General features: G+C 36.5%; 1 protein-coding gene across 2 annotated transcripts in view; it reads left to right on the forward strand.

The window, feature by feature from the left end:
* PARG (poly(ADP-ribose) glycohydrolase) overlaps positions 1–17,856 on the forward strand; it is a 116,413-nt gene that overhangs the window by 51,824 nt on the left and 46,733 nt on the right. For both annotated transcript variants that reach the window (XM_060034647.1, XM_060034646.1), the window contains exons 9-10: positions 5,910–6,067; positions 13,532–13,611. In XM_060034647.1, coding sequence (XP_059890630.1) covers positions 5,910–6,067; positions 13,532–13,611 — 238 coding nt within the window. The remainder of the gene's footprint in view (positions 1–5,909; positions 6,068–13,531; positions 13,612–17,856) is intronic.

Genomic DNA, 17,856 nt, shown 5'->3' on the forward strand with positions numbered 1-17,856 from the left:
TGTGAAGCCTTTCCTACGTCTCCCAGCCAAAGTTTATCACTCCTGTAGCACTCGAATCATACTTATTATTATTAGCACATTATTTTGTAATTTATGTTTTTATATGTCTCCTCCCCTAGATTATATTCTCCCTGAAGGGGGATCATCTTTGTGTCCCCAGGTCTAACATAGTGCTTAATTAAATGCTTTTTAAATTCACTGTAGTTCATAATTAACCAAATATAGCCTTTAGATAGGAATCACTTTCTCCTCTTCTCTTCCCTTCATGCTTTAGAGAGAAGGTTTCCCTATTGTACTTAATGAGATATGCATTCAAAAGCACCCAAGTTTGTAATCTATAACAAGTCAGTGAGTGGAACCAAAATCAGATTTGCAGCTCCCATCTCTTTTTCCTGGCTTAAAACAACTATGTCCTTCCATTAGTGTACTAATGGGAGAACATTTTAATTTTGTCCTCTGTCCTCGACTAAAAGGTAAATCTCTGCTGTGAAAGTTAACATTTCAATTTGTTATCAAAATATATCTTTGGCAAGTTAAATTGCATATGTTGTTATTTAATGATTTATCATATTAATGTTCTCTAGGCCAAATCTAAAAGGTAAATTTTAGATTTATAAAAATTAAATTAAAGGAAACAAATTTTGGACATGAACTTTTTGAAAGATCTTCATTCATGCTTTTTTAAATTACTTAATTTTTTATACAGCAGGTCCTTATTAGTTATCTGTTTTATACATATTAGTGTATATATGTTAATCCCAATCTCCCAATTGATCCTACCCTCCCACTCCTTTCCCCCCAGGTGTCCATACGTTTGTTCACTACATCTGTGTCTCTATTTCTGCCTTGCAAACCAGTTCCTCTGTGCCATTTTTCTAGATTCCACGTATATGCGTTAATATACGATATTTGTTTTCCTCTTTCTGATTTACTCTGTATGACAGTCTCTAGGTCCATCCACATCTCTACAGATGACCCAATTTCGTTCCTTTGTATGGCTAATATTCCACTGTATATATTTACCACATCTTCTTATCCATTCATCTGTCGACGGGCATTTAGGTTGCTTCCATGACCTGGCTATTGTAAATAGTGCTGCAATGAACATTGGGGTGCATGTGTCATTTTGAATTATGGTTTTCTCAGGGTATATGCCCAGTAGTGGGATTGCTGGGCCATATGGTAATTCTATTTTTAGTTTTTAAGGAACCTCCATACTGTTCTCCATAGTGGCTGTATCAGTTTACATTCCCACCAGCAGTGCAAGAGGGTTCCCTTTTCTCCACATCCTCTCCAGCATTTGTTGTTTGTGGATCTTCTGATGATGCCCATTCTAACTGGTGTGAGGTGATACCTCATTGTAGTTTTGATTTGTATTTCTCTAATAATTAGTGATGTTGAGCAGCTTTTCATGTGCTTCTTGGCCGTCTGTATGTCTTCTTTGGAGAAATGTCTATTTAGATCTTCTTCCCATTTTTGGATTGGGTTGTTTGTTTTTTTAATATTGAGCTGCATGAGCTGTTTATATATTTTAGAGATTAATCCTTTGTCCATTGATTTGTTTGCACATATTTTCTCCCATTCTGAGACTTGTCTTTTCGTCTTGTTTATAATTTCCTTTGCTGTGCAAAAGCTTTTATTTTTCATTTCATTATTATGTTTATTTTTGTTTTTATTTCCATTACTCTACGAGGTGGGTCAAAAAAGATCTTGCTGTGATTTATGTCAAAGAGTGTTCTTCCTATGTTTTCGTCTAAAAGTTTTAGTGTCCAGTCTTACATTTAGGTCTTTAATCCATTTTCAGTTTATTTTTGTGTATGATGTTAGGGAGTGTTCTAATTTCATTCTTTTACATGTAGCTGTCCAGTTTTCCCAGCATCACTTTTTTTTTTCCCCCAATGTAACAGCTCCTTTACATTGCAGTGAAAATTGATTTGTATATTTTTTGCCTCTGAGTCCTTCCTTGTGGGATTTTTTTAATTATTATTCAAACAGAAGGTCACAAAAATTGTAATCATCCTCATCAGTTCACTCAGTCCCATGTAATTAATTTTTTTCATCTTGATCTTTTGTTAGCACTTTTATGAATTCATCAGTTTTCCATTAGAGTTCTGAAAATGCTTATTCATTCAGTTCAGCAGTATAGTCAGTTACCAGAAACCTGTACTTGTCAGAGTCTTTTCCATGAATTCCTTGAAGATGAAACCCTTTTATAGGAACATTTTTGCAAAAGCATCAGAGTACACCCAGAACTGTCTGTAAATGACAAAAGACTTAAAAATGACCATGGTTAAAGATTTGATGAAAGTTCATAATAATGCAATTGACAAGGAAGTATAGTTATTTCTGAGATATACATTTTAAAGTAATAACTAGAATTATGACTTATAACATTATACCAGAACATACAAGATTTTTAGAAATTTCATGTAATGTCTGAAACATTTATATTAACATATTTCCATACAAATAACCCAAAGAAAGTTTAGTATTAGTTGTTTTATTTGTTTGTTTTTTTATACTGCAGGTTCTTATTAGTCATCAATTTTACATACATCAGTGTATACATGTCAATCCCAATTGCCCAATTTAGCACACCACCATCCCCATTCCACCGCAGTTTTCCCCCCTTGGTGTCCATACGTTTGTTCTCTACATCTGTGTCTGAACTTCTGCCCTGCAAACCGGTTCATCTGTACCATTTTTCTAGGTTCCACATACATGCGTTAATATACAATATTTGTTTTTCTCTTTCTGACTTACTTCACTTTGTGGGACAGTCTTTAGATCCATCCACGTCTCAACAAATGACTCAATTTCGTTCCTTTTTATGGCTGATTAATATTCCATTGTATATATGTACCACAACTTCTTTATCCATTTGTCTGTCGATGGGCATTTAGGTTGCTTCCATTACCTGGCTATTGTAAGTAGTGCTGCAATGAACATTGGGGTGCATGTGTCTTTTTGAATTATGGTTTTCTTTGGGTATATGCCCAGTAGTGGGATTGCTGGATCATATGGTAATTCTATTTTTAGTTTTTTGAGGAACCTCCATACTGTTCTCCATAGTGGCTGTATCAGTTTACATTCCCACCAACAGTGCAAGAGGGTTCCCTTTTCTCCACATCCTCTCTAGCATTTGTTGTTTGTGGATCTTCTGATGATGCCCATTTTAACTGGTGTGAGATGATACCTCGTTGTAGTTTTGATTTGCATTTCTCTAATAATTAGTGATGTTGAGCAGCTTTTCATGTGCTTCTTGGCCGTCTGTATGTCTTCTTTGGAGAAATGTCTGTTTAGGTCTTCTGCCCATTTTTGGATTGGGTTGTTTGTTTCTTTAATATTGAACTGCGTGAGCTGTTTATATATTTTGGAGATTAATCCTTTGTCCATTGATTCATTTGCAAATATTTTCTCCCATTCTGAGGGTTGTCTTTTGGTCTTGTTTATGGTTTCCTTTGCTGTGCAAAAGCTTTGAAGTTTCATTAGGTCCCATTTGTTTATTTTTGTTTTTATTTCCATTACTCTAGGAGGTGGGTCCAAAAAGATCTTGCTGTGATTTATGTCAAGGAGTGTTCTTCCAATGTTTTCCTCTGAGAGTTTTATAGTGTCCGGTCTTACATTTAGGTCTGGAATCCATTTTGAGTTTATTTTTGTGTATGGTGTTAGGGAGTGTTCTAATTTCATTCTTTTACATGTAGCTGTCCAGTTTTCCCAGCACCACTTATTGAAGAGACCCTCTTTTCTCCATTGTATATCCTTGCCTCCTTTGTCATAGATTAGTTGACCATAGGTGCGTGGGTTTACCTCTGGGCTTTCTGTCCTGTTCCATTGATCTATATTTCTGTTTTTGTGCCAGTACCATATTGTCTTGATTACTGTAGCTTTGTAAAGTGTAGTCTGAAGTCAGTGAGTCTTATTCCTCCAGCTCTGTATTTTTCCCTCAAGATTGCTTTGGCTATTAGGGGTCTTTTGTGTCTCCATACAAATTTTAAGATTTTTTTGTTCAGGTTCTGTAAAAATTGTCATTGGTTATTTGATAGGGATTGCATTGAATCTGTAGATTGCTTTCAGTATGGTCATTTTCACAATATTGATTCTTCTAATATAAGAACATGGTATATCTCTCCATCTGTTTGTGTCATCTTCGATTTCTTTCATCAGTGTCTTATAGTTTCCTGAGTACAGGTCTTTTACCTCCTTAGGTAGGTTTATTCCTAGGTATTTTATTCTTTTTGTTGCAAGGGTGAATGGGATTGTTTCCTTAATTTCTCTTTCTGATGAGAGGTCTTCATTCATATTAACCAGTGTCTTATTTTACCTAGCTGAGTGCTTGATGATAAGATTTACATCCTCTAGTTTTCCCCAAGTATTAGCTTTCAGGCATTTCTCCTCACCAGGAGAACAAATAACTTATTATATTTTAAATTATATTTATTTAGTTATTTGGGAAACAAGAAATGTTTGTGTTTTAAGTCCATTAAGCCTAAAATCATTTTTGTGGATAACCTGGTAAATGGTAGTTAAAAACTCATTTCTTACTAAAACCAAGGAACAGTGTGCTTTAAGCCATTGATACTTTGTCACCTTTTCTAAACTCATGGCTGGGCTGTAAATAAATGTATAGGAAGGAAAATGAAGATCAATATGAGCTCTCTATTGCTTCTTTCTTAGAACTGGTGTTTGCTAAGGCCTAAAAGGAGAGAATTTTGGATACCCTAATGAAAATAAATTCTTGATATTTCCTGTTTGTTTACTTTTGTATTTTCCCAAGGCAAATAGTTGAACTGCAAGTTTAGCATTTTCTTTTTCTAGCAAACTCTTATTCTAGCAATGATGTATGTTTTCTGTTAGAGAAAAGCTAATTGTTATAGTTGATTTGTCTTGCCTGCCTTTCCTCAGTTTCGTTTTGAGTGTCGATTCCTGAGATGTGATCAGGACAGTTCTCTATGCATACTGTTTTGAATTAAAGTAGATATCCAGGATTCTTAGTTCTGACTTATTAAATGGAATAGGAAAAGCGTCCCTAAATACTATGTTGGAGCATTTTGAAGCTTAACAACTGATGTAAATTGGCAGTTGGTCTTTGGCTTTCCCAGCATGACTTTAAAAACATACAGTTTAAACATTTAAAACAGAATAAAACTCACTGAACGCAATACTCAGGTCCTGTGGAATATACTAAAAATAAAAGGTTAGTCAGTTTGGGTTTGGTATAACTTGAAGACATTTCAGATGTAAAAAACTTGAGGGAGAAATGTCCTGCATCTTCCTTGACTTGAAATGATTATGTAGGAAATGCCTATATTCTTACAGGTTATACATAAATAAGTCTGTGTACACATGTTCCATTAATTGCTTTAATAAAATTAGATTTGGGTCTTATAAATTGTCAATGAGAAGTGTGATTCAAAATTAGAAGGAAAAGACTTATTTATTGAATTATTTTCCTTAGTTCATTTTCTTTAGGACTGAATAGAAAAATTGCTCTGTCCAATAATCTTTAATATAAGTGAGAACAAAATTTAGCATATGCAGTAGTAGCTAAACTCAACATTACATTATTCTGTTCCATCCTTTGTTTTAATTTTTCATTACATGTGTCATGTGTTTTTATTTCTTACTTGCTAAAGGAATCTCGTTTTTCATTAATACAAGTAATGTTTTGTGTTCTCTTCACTGTCATTATTATTGATTAGAAATCTGCACTTTGTCAAACAAGTACATTTTCCCAATCATCCTTGATGAACTGCTCTTGACTTCAACAGTATTGCTGATTTAAGGATTCAAGAGTGGCCTGAAATTATTCCTACCTTAATTTAGCAAATGCAATTTGGTGCCTCTGCTTTTGAAATTGCTAAACTAATTATTGCTCTTCTTGTCTGTATTTGTGTTTCCTCTATCAGCCAATACCGCTCCTGAAACAGAAGATGAATCATTCCATCACAATGTCACAGGAACAGATTGCTAGTCTTTTAGCTAATGCTTTCTTCTGCACATTTCCACGGCGCAATGCTAAGATGAAATCGGAGTATTCTAGTTATCCAGATATTAACTTCAATCGGTATGTTTTCAGCGAACCCCTTTTTAACATTAAAATGGAGGGTTGGCATTGAGTGATTTGCCAAACATTTTATGTACAATTATCTAATTTAATCTTTACAATACAGTGAGTTAAGTGATATTTTTGCTATTTTGCAGGCAAGATAATTAAAGTTCATGGTTAACAAAACTTGCTTTGGGTCCAGGAGCCAGTAAGTCACAGAGCTAAAGTTTAGTCTCAGGTCTGTCTTACTCCAACGCACATGTTCTTTCCACTCTGTCAGGTTGTCCTCCTCCTCTAAGTGCCCTGAATTCCTTATGCCTGTTCCGTGTGATTATTTAGTCACAGAACATTTGTTGTACATTATATTCTTTGTATGCTGAAATAATGTTAAAGCTGGAGTGAGTACGAGTACTCCTTTCTGTAAAGTGTGAGTTTAGAGTCATGAGACTGACTGTCTTATGAGACTTGAAAATACAGTTCTTAAGACAAAAAGCAAAAGTGAAAGTTGACTTTGACTTTTTATAGACATGATTAATTTATTAATCTAATATTTTTTAAAAGGAAGACAAAATAATGTTTAACTTATTTGATTAAAGTAATGTGTTGTGAAGGTTGATAAAGTTTTAGATTCTAACCATTTTCCCACATTATTACTTTCTCCATCATTTACACAAAAACATTGTAAAATCTTCTTGGCAAATGATTATTGTTTTTTTCCTCCCTCCAACCCCCCCCTCCACCCCCTATCTCTGTTTTTCACCTGAGAATTGTCTTTATGGGATCTGTGAGTAAAATGTGAGGTTTTTTCCCCCTAATGTCAGGAGCGGGCCTTCAGAAAATTGTTCCAGTATATGCTCCTCTTTCCCAGTAGACTGTGTGTAATGTCCTCCTCCATTACCTCCCTCTAATCCCCATCTCCTGCCTCTGAGGGGTGGGGCAGTGTGGACAGGGTACAGAGAAGGAGATGTAGTGATGGAACAAAGTCACGTGACTTTGCTCAAAGTTGACAGAGTTCTGTTTGCTGTTTTGTTTTTGTGTTCAAAGTTGATTGGTGTGGTAATGCCACTTATTTTAGTTTACCTTTTTAATGTTATCTCGTTAAAAACTTTATTTCTAATGAATTTTAGGTGTGTAAAAAAGTTGCAGTAATAGTACTGAGAGATCTCAAATACAACTCTCCTTAACTTCCCCTTATGTTAATATTACTATGTAACCATACTTTGTAACCATAGTAAAGTTATCAAAACCAGGAAATCAACATTGGTATAATACTGTTAACTGAACTACAGACCTTATTTGAATTCCAAGAGTTTTTTGGGTTTTTTTGTTTTGTTTTGTTTTTTGCGGTAGGCAGGCCTCTCACTGTTGTGGCCTCTCCCGTTGCAGAGCACAGGCTCCGGACGTGCAGGCTCAGCGGCCATGGCTCACAGGCCTAGCCGATCCGCGGCATGTGGGATCTTCCTGGACCGGGGCACGAACCCATGTCCCCTGCATCGGCAGGCGGACTCTCAACCACTGTGCCACCAGGGAAGCCCTCCAAAAGTTTTTGTACTGTATTTTTCTGATCCAGTATCCCACACTGTGTTTACAGTAGTCCCCTCTTTTTTTTAAAAGACCATTTATTTAATTTATTTTTAAAAAGTTTTATATTTATTTATTTATTTGGTTGTGTGGGGTGTTAGTTGCAGCAGGCGGGCGCCTTAGTTGCAGCACATGGTCTCCTTAGTTGTGGCATATGGGCTCCTTAGTTGTGGCATGCATACTCTTAGTTGTGGCATGCATGTGGGATCTAGTTCCCTGACCAGGGATTGAACTTGGGCCCACTGCACTGGGAGCGTGGAGTCTTATCCACTACACCACCAGGGAAGTCCCTACAGTAGTCCCTTCTTATCTGTGGCTCGCTTTCCATGGTTTCAGTTACCTACAGTCAACCACAGTCTGAAAATATTAAATGGAAAATTCCAAACAATTCGTAAGTTTTAAATTGCACACCATTCTGAGTAGCATGATGGAATCTTGTACCGTCCCACTGCTTCCCATCCAGGACATGAATCATCCCTTTGTCCAGTGTATCCCACCTGTTAGTCACTTAGTAGCCTGACTTGGTTATCAGATCAGCTATTGAGGCATCGCAGTGCTTGTGTTCAAGTAACCCTTATTTTACTTAATAATGGACCCCAAGCAGAGGAGTAGTGATGATGGCAGTTGGGATATGACAAAGAAAAGCTGTAAAGTGCTTCTGTCCATGGAATTAAGAAGAAGGAAAAAGAAATTTATGGTAGTTTTGCTGTTACACCTCAAACTGCACAAGTTATGGCCAATGTGTGTGATAAGTGCTTAGTTAAGATGGAAAAGGCATTAAATATGTACAATAGGATATTTTGAAAGCTAAAGACCACATTCACATAACTTGTATTACAGTATATTAGTATAATTGTTCTACTTTATTATAGTTATTGTTAATGTCTTACTATGCCTAATTTATAAATTAAACTTTATCATTAGGTATATATCTGTAGGGAAAAACATAGTATACATAGGGTTCCATATTGTCCAAGGTTTCAGGCAGCCACTGGGGAGTCTTGGATTTCCTACAGGTAAGGGGGGACTACTGTAGTTTTCTAAGTCTCCTCTACCCTGTTATTTCATTTTTCCTTTTCTTTCATGACTGACACTTTTGAAGACTACTCCTCAGTTATTTTGTAGTATGTTCTTCAGTCGGGTTTGACTGACATTTTTTTCACAAATGGAGTGAGGTCACTGAATTTTTGACAGAAATAGCAGAGAACTGATGTTGTGTCCTTTTCGGTGCATCATATCAGTGGGCTCTTTTAAAAAAAATAAATAATTTTGTTTATTTATCTATTTTTGGCTGTGTTGGGTCTTTGTTGCTTTGCGCAGGCTTTTTCTCTGGTTCTCTGGGGCAAGCGGGGGCTATTCTTTGTTGCGGTGAGCAGGCTTCTCATTGCGGTGGCTTCTCTTGTTGCACAGCATGGGCTCTAGGCACATGGGCTTCAGTAGTTGTGGCACATGGGCTCAGTAGTTGTGGCTTACGGGCTCTAGAGCACAGGCTCAGTAGTTGTGGAGCACGGGCTTAGTTGTTCCGTGGCATGTGGGATCTTCCTGGACCAGGGTTCGAACCCATGTCTGCTGTGTTGGCAGGCGGATTCTTAACCCCTGCACCACCAGGGAAGCCCTATAGCCTCTTTTTGAATGAATCAGATTAATAGTTTTTTACATCATAGGTAGTCAGAAATTAGAATTATCCCTAGAAATAATTCTTGATCTGTTAAGAATTATTTCCAGTCCAGAATGACCATGAGGGATTTAAGCTTGCAGTATCCCGGTAGCATTTTTACCAAATAAGAGTTTAAGTAGGTAGGTCTGTTGAAGATTTGAAACCAGGCATGCTCTTGTCTTCCTGGCTGATGGATGTTCTTTTGGTCACCAGAACTGAAAATTAATTAAGGCAGGTGAAACCTGTGGTAGTTTCCACAGTTGTTTTAGGGAATCCTCAACAGTCAGGATGTCTGCACTTGTCTCTCAGTGAGATGAATGTGTTTTCATAACCCGAAAACAGCCAACAACCGCAACTATTCGCGATCATTGATGCTGTCTATTGGCAGCTCACTTTGATTTTCTATCTCTGGAAGTTTCTAGTTGGGAAGCTTCTATACTAATAGGTTCAGGGAGAGTAAATGACTTGTAGCAGAAGTGGGACTTGAACACTGTCTTCTGTTCAAACTCATTGCTGTTTTGTTATGTCTCACTTCCTCTCAAGAGCGAAATGCTCTGCGTGCACTCCAGAAATGAAAAACAACCAGTAGTTTCCCTTTTTCGTGTGGCTTATGAAAGATGAACTACCTAATTTGATGAGCCATTTGGTAAGCAGATTATGGAGCATTTTGTTGTTGTCATGTTTTCTTTTTTGCATAATTGCTGTTTATGATTATAGTTTCTGCCAGTTAGGAGTTGTGTGTGTGTGTGAGTGTATTTAGTCTCCAAAGGCTAGCCAGTTGATTGAATAAGAAAAATAGTAAGAGTTTGTGGTGGCAAGCTGATGTCAATAAATTGAATAGGTCTTCCCTTTTTTATTTATCCTTGTGTTCTTCCAGCCCTGCTTAGTTATGTTAAATTCCCCTGACCTTTTCCCCTGCTTGCCTTTCAGGGTCTAAACATTCTTATAAAGGCTTCCAATGTGATTAGCATCGATGCTTCTGAGATTGCTTAGAAACTGATGGTCAGAGATTAATTGTGGGTTGCAACAGTGGTCAGCCCAGGAGGCTTTTACATCTGTCTCTTCCGTGGATTGAAAATGCTGTCAGGGCCATATGGCACAGTGCTTCACAGAAAAGCCAAGAATGACTTTCTGGCTGGGTTCCGGATTATCATTTGCTTCCACTTTAAAGTGGAGGTTATAGTGCTTTAGGTTTGATTTACTGTATACTAATAGGATTAATCCTTAACTTGAAATCACACGGGAGTATGTGTGTGTCTAGAATCCAATTCTAGTAATGTTATCAATATTCCATTCAGGGAAAGATTTTATTAAACTATGTTTCTCTTTATATGTATGGAAAGAAAAACACCAGTTAATAAGTAGCTGACCCTTGATTGACTTATTCCCTTGAAAATAAAAGTTTTGTTTAGAACAAGAGTGAGGTTGCCTAACTGGCTTTTTCTGTTTATTTTCTTTAATAATCTGTAATTATCATTTGGTTAAATGCTAAAATGTCTTCCCTACGTGTGGAGGGGTTATTATGGCCTAGTTTATGTGCATGTTTACATGCACGCCTGCTGACTCAAAATATGCCTTCAAATATACATACCCAGGGATCCAGGGATTTCCCTGGCAGTCCAGTGGTTAAGACTCCATGCTTCTACTGCAGGGGGTGCGGGTTCGATCCATGGTCTTGAAACAGATCCCACATCACGTGCAGCACAGCAAAAAAAAAAAAAAAAACCCAGGACTTGAAAATCTAAATTAACAACAACAACAAAAAATGGTGTTGAGAAGTTAAAAAAAAACTGGGATGGTGCTTGATTATTATGAGAAGGTCTCATTCTCTCTGAGTCTCTGTCTTTTTCTGTGTGTCTCTCTGCGTGTCTTTCTCTGCAAGTTTCTGTCTCTCATACCCTCTTCTGTCTTCAACCCAACTTCTGTCTCTTTCTCTTCTCTCTGTCTTGTCAGCCCCATCTTTCTGTCTCTTCCTTTCTCGGGCTCTGTCCTCAGTCCCTTTGTCTATCTCCCCATCACCACCACCCCTCCCCCTACCACCACCCCTCCCCCTGCCACCACCCCAAACGCTGTCCTTCAGATAGTACATCACTCTTGTGGCTTTCTCTCATGCAGATTGCGTGTGTTTTTATGTTATTTTCACTTGCTTCCATACCAGAATAACTCATTTTATTTAGGTGGCTATTCGTGGTACTTTAAAATTTTACAAAGCGAAATCTGAGAATTGATGCAAAGATTTTAAACCTGCTTCATCTTGCCTTATTTTCTACCTCCCTGTTGTGTCCCAGACGCCACCCCACACACACTTCTCCATCAGGAAGATGGAAAGCGTATTTGGTTGCATAGTGATTTGAAATTAGACTTGGAGCAATGAAGAAAGAGAATGCATTGAGATTCTGCTTGATTTGTACCTATAAGATTTGGACCTGTAAAATAAACAGTAGTGCTCATTTGTAGTGGGTGATAATAACAGACATATAATCTTTCCAGGAAAGTCCATATTGCTAAGGTAATAAATATGCAGTCCCAAGAGTCTCCTAAGGTTAATAATTTGCCATCATGGTTATTAAATATGTTAACTTTTGTGTGATTTTATAAATAAATGATCACATGCTGAAGCTAGGGATGCTTTTTACATTTGGGGGAATTATTTCTTAAGGGCAATAGCCATTTTCACTCATTATGCAACAGCTCTACGAAGAGGAGCTTTTTCCCCTTAATTGAGTTGTATAGTAAGTACATCAGTTCATCTCTAAAAAAAGGTGATAGCTGCCTTTGTATTTATCCTGATTCCCTCTACTAAGAAGTAAACCTGGAAAGGGATTTTGCAATGGATCCCAAGGTATTCATTCGGTAAATCATATTTATTTGATACAGGATGTTTAATTAAACTGCCAAGTGGCTTCTTCATTTTGACTGTCATTTTGATTTAAACAAGCTCTATTCTGGCTGACATTTTGCAGAAGAAACTGAACTGAAACCTGTGTTTGCAAAGATTTTCTTTCAGCAGGCAGCTGGATTTTAAGAGTATTTGTTATAAACATTTTAGAAAATACAGTCTTTTAGATGAGAAAAAATTTTCACACAGGCACTCAAACTACTTTTAAACATTAATTAGATTTCAGATTTCGTTAAAATGCTTTCTGACATTTAGCGTTCTTTTCAGGAAATAAGTATTCATGTAAATTGTTTTCTCAGAAATTGACCCTGAATAAAGAATTTCAGATCATTGGAAACAGGATCATTTGAAATCTACATTTCCTTCCCTTTTCCTAATTCATTTCATTTGCTCAATAGGATTTTCTCATAGAATTAACTTTTCCCTCTCTGCATAGTTACATAAGCTTGTTTTTCTAATCATGAAAAATTTTACCCATTTCGGCACTTATTAAAGTGGACTTTTACTTGAAGGGTTTCTGGTTTTAGAGCAAGAGTATATGACTAGAAGCAGATGACTAATACTTCATCGTTTATAGCCATAGAATTTGTTTGCAATTTTTAAATACCTTTGTAAAGCTAGATCTTGTGCCTGAAAGCATGCTTTTGTGTTAGAAATCTTTTGGTGAACTACTTACTGAGGTCATATGCTTTCAAAGCCTTACTTTTCTTTCCTCAGGATAAATTGCATTATGTGTTACCAATAACAATGCCATGTCATTTCAAAGAAAACTAAATTAAGTAGTGCAAGTCCAGGTTGCTGGAAACTGGATGACCTAGGGTAGGCATTGTTTTGGTTACCATACGAAGGGTATATGTGTTTAATCACCAAGGATTGGTCAGTCCGCCAGTATCTTGTCATACCTGCTTGTTGTTATCCTAGCTGCACCCCACCCCCAAACAGTCATGTGGATTTTTTTTCAGATACCATTTTCGTTCAATCATTTAACTACCTGGTAATATTATGAATTATATATAGTATTTGCCATGATCAAGCATTAACTCACTGGCCTAATTGACTTTGGGGGACCGGATGGTGCCCCACAGAAAGATAGACTGGAGGAACGTGGTTGTTAGAGAGTGCCATCTGACATGAACAACTTTGAAGAAGCCTGGTTCTAGTTGGTCTCAGTCCTCTTCAGATTCTGTTTGAATCCAAACAGTTTCCCAGTTTTCTGTCGTTACAGAATTGCCTTCTGGAAGAATTACTTCTTTTATTACTTGGTAGCAGTATAGATTTAGTTTTCTATGAATCATTAAGGCATTTAGAAGCATCCTTACCCTCTTTTATTTTCCATCTCTTTCAGGTTGTTTGAAGGACGTTCATCAAGGAAACCAGAGAAGCTTAAAACACTCTTCTGCTACTTTAGAAGAGTCACAGAGAAAAGTACATTCCTTTCATTCTTACCGTAATTTTTGTCACTGAGGGGGACAGTTCAGACAGGTCAAAAACATTTTGTGTTTAAAGTACACTTTCCTCCCCAAACCACATTAAAACAATAATAATTCAATATCTAGATTTTATGCATTTGTTTTGTGTATATGTAAATGTGTGCTATGAATGTGTATGGGTTTTATATACTCTGAAATTAGACTAGCGTAACATACGCTAATGGATGTTCATGAATAAAAATAGTAAATACTTTCAAAAGAAAGTATATTGACTGGGAGATACATTTTAGATATTCTTTATTTAAAGAAACATTGACTATTACAATTAGTTTATTTGCAGAGGTTAACCAATTCATTGCCTTCCTACCCATCCCTCTCTTTTGTGCCTCCTTCAGCCCTTTGTAGAGTTCTTATAAAACAGTGTTTGTACTTAGAGTTTACATGTCTTTCTTCCTCTGTTGGACCTCAGCCATCTTCTTTTCCCAGAGGCTAATCATAGCACCTGAGGCAGTAGTGGTAAATGTCTAGCCAATGCTGGTAGTGACCAGCTAATATTAGATGGGTGTTGCCACCCTTATCCTAGGAACTGGGTGATCACAGACCCACAGACAAGTTTCTTAACATCTCTAAGCCTCAGTTCCTTCATCTGTAAAATAAAAGAATAATGATAACTTACCTCATTGGGTAGTTGTAAATACTAAATCAGAAGTTACATGCTTAATAAATGTTAGCTATTATCATGGGTAGCCTTTCCTGCAAAGTAATTATAAAGGAAGCCAGAACATCTCAAAAGTTTGCTTTTGCTAAGTAGAACAGGTCAAGTGAAATGAGTTCTTTTCAGTTCTGGTTGTCCAAATTGTGGGATTGTCTTAAAATACATCACTGAATTATTTTAAGGTCATTTTTCTCATATCCTTCCCTTAGTAAGTAATCTCACATCCTAGTGTACTTGGCATTCTTTTCCTTTTGAATGTATTGCTATTGGACATTGTACAAATTTGGGGGAAAGAAATCAATAATCAGGATTTTGATAATTTAAGGGGAAAATTCATAGGCTTCTTTTGATAGAGGGTTATTTTTTTTTCCTGTTTTGTTTTTTTTGTTTGTTTTTGTTTATTTGGCTGCGTCAGGTCTTAGTTGTGGCACGTGGATCTTTGTTGCAGCATGCAGGGAGTTATTTCTTAGCTTATCATTTTTTGTTTTGTGCTCTGTACTGAATGAAATAGTAAGGAAAGAGAATGCTCACTGGGGCTTATGAGACATGAAACCTAATTAGAATTTGTACTAATTTGTTAGAAAGATGAGTATATATTTTGCTATTCTAAATCTAAATAGAATGAATTCCATTACTGTTTCTAAGTAATTCAGGGTTTACTTTTGTGTCCCTGAAGTCAAATCCTGCATGTCTGCTCTAAAAGCCAGCTTGCCTTTCCAAATTTTAGGATTTTAAACACTTTGAGAGAAAAAGCTAAAATTTTGTTTTTTCAACTAGAAATTTATAAATCATCATACATATTTTTTATTTATTTATTTTTTCATCATACTATTTTTTTTTAATATTTATTTATTTATTTGGCTGCTCTGGGTCTTTAGTTGCAGCACGTGGGATCTTTGGTTATGGCATGCAGGATCTTTGGTTGTGGCATGTGAGATCTTTAGTTGTGGCATGCAGGATCTTTAGTTGCAGCATGCGGGATCTAGTTCCCTGACCAGCATCGAACACTGGGCCCCTGCATCGGGAGCACAGAGTCTTAACCACTGGACCACCAGGGAAGTCCCTAAATCATCATAAGTATTGGGAATTAGGCTGAAAAAATAAATTGTAATTAGACGTTTTATTTTCTGACTTTTTCACTGTACATGGTAATTTGGTTCTTTGTAGAAATATAGTAAGACATACTATAGGTTTTTAGGATATAAAGCTACAGGCTTAAGGAGGAAATACTAAATAGAATAAAAGAGGTTTTCAATTTAATAATTACTTTCTATAGAATGTTCTAGAGTCTACTGAATAGAAACTATAGAAACCTATTTAAAGTACCATATTTCATCAACTCTAGGACATGATATATGGTAAGAAGTTTCATTATGTTAGGTACCACTACAAAGGAAAAAACACTCAGGATGGGGAGTTGTAGGAGATAGCTCTTACAAAGCTGGTATACCAGAGGTCTGTACCCTTAGTCTAAGAATAAGTGAGAAATTAACTTGGCCATGCAGAAAGGGGACAACAAAGAAACTGCAAGTGTCAACCTAGGTAGAGAGGGCGCCCAAAAAATCTTCCCTGAGAATTTGAACCACAAGCCACAAGTCTGAGGTCTGAAGTCATATTACCAGTGTGATCCATAGAAGCCTGCAACGGAAGATTTAATTCAGACTGATTTCAGGTTGGTGGTGGCCCCAGATGATGGTAGAAGCAGATGCATATCTTCTCTGGAAAAATTCAGCTTTAATGCAGACCAATAGCAATGGCTAGATACCTTTGACTATGTGAGATATGTCCTAGTTTCAGAAACTTAATACGTGAAAAATATGCTTTTTAGAATTGATAAAATATAATTTCATCAGGACCACCTTTTCAAGGATGTCAGTATATATTTTATATTTGTAGTGAGGCTCTTGAGACTGAAAGATTTTAAAGAGCTTTCTGAATTATTTTCAATATAATTTTAGATAAAACTATCTTATAAATGGAATATTTAAAAAGTGATGGCTTGGGACTTCCCTGGCGGTCCAGTGGTTAAGACTCTGCACTTCCAATGCAGGGGGTGTGGATTCAATCCCTAGTCAGGGAACTAAGATCCCACATGCTGTACGGTGTGGTGAAAAAATTAAAAAAAATAAAAGATTAAAAAAAAATTTGGATGATCTTAAAACAAAAAAGTGATGACTCATATGCAGTATATATTGTGATTTTATTAAAGGAAATATTTGATTAACCAAAATAAACTATTCTGGTGTGAAAGGTGCCTTTCTATGGAAGAAAGGTAGTAGGCATGTTCTCAAGGGTTTTTTTTTTTTGTTACTAATTATATCTAAAGAGCCATGTTCTTCATCCTTTTCTCTTGCTTTGCCAGAAATTTTCATTTTTTAATTTCTCTTGGTCTCTGCTAGTATATATGAGAGACATTTAATGTTCTTACTTTTCTGCTAAATTATTGAATGATGACACAGACATTAGTTTCCTATTAATAGAATTGCTTCTCTAGTGTTTGAATTATTTGACTTGTGAATTTTAACTATGCTATCCATTTGTCTTAAAGAAAGTTAGACATCTAAAGAATATTTTGTAACTCACGTTAACAAAATTCTGTTTTCTATTGTAACTACTCCATATGATTTTTGGATTGTTGCTGCTTGTGACTGAGAGCAGAGAAATGTGGAATCATCTGAAGGAATGAAATGATTGCCAAGCTTTCACTGGGACTCTACCACCATTATCACTAATAGTTCCTGACATAGTTCTCTCTGCTTAAGAGCATTTTTTTTTAAAAACAGAAGAAAACAGAAATGGCCTGGCCTTTTTAGTTTGTTCTTTGATTTGAATCAAACAAATTTCTTTTGGCCAGATGATTTATTTTTTGCTTTTGCCACTATTTAAAAAAAAAAAAGTAAATCTAACAAAAAAGGATCTGATCCTCTAAAATTTACTGCATTTTGATCCTCTCATATCTATTGCTCCTTGAAAACTATGTCATCATTCTTCTCTAACCTCTTAGAATACAGTAATTCCTCCTTCTGGCAAAGGTGCCTTTAAATAGAGCACTTGCATATCATCTAAGCCCTGGGTTTAGCTGTGTCAACCTCAAAGGACATGCCAGCAATTTTCTTTTTTAATCTTAGACATATTATTTTATTATAAAACACATAAATGTGTATACATTTACCAGTCTTTAGGTGTAGGGTTAAGGCTTTTTTTTTTTTTGAGGAGTTTACAAATTAAAAGTTAGTTTGTCTTTGTTGTATAAGCTATATCCATTGTGCATCCTTTTTTCCCCCAAGGATTTTTTTTTTTTTTTTTTTTTTTTTTTTGCGATATGCGGGCCTCTCACTGTTGTGACCTCTCCCGTTGCGGAGCACAGGCTCTGGATGCGCAGGCTCCGTGGCCATGGCTCACGGGCCTAGCCGCTCCGCGGCATGTGGGATCTTCCCGGACCGGGGCACGAACCCGTGTCCCCTGCATCAGCAGGCGGACTCTCAACCACTGCACCACCAGGGAAGCCCCCCCCCCCCCCGCAAG

This window comes from Delphinus delphis, chromosome 16, assembly GCF_949987515.2.
Source record: "Delphinus delphis chromosome 16, mDelDel1.2, whole genome shotgun sequence".
In the NCBI taxonomy this organism is placed as follows: domain Eukaryota; kingdom Metazoa; phylum Chordata; class Mammalia; order Artiodactyla; family Delphinidae; genus Delphinus; species Delphinus delphis.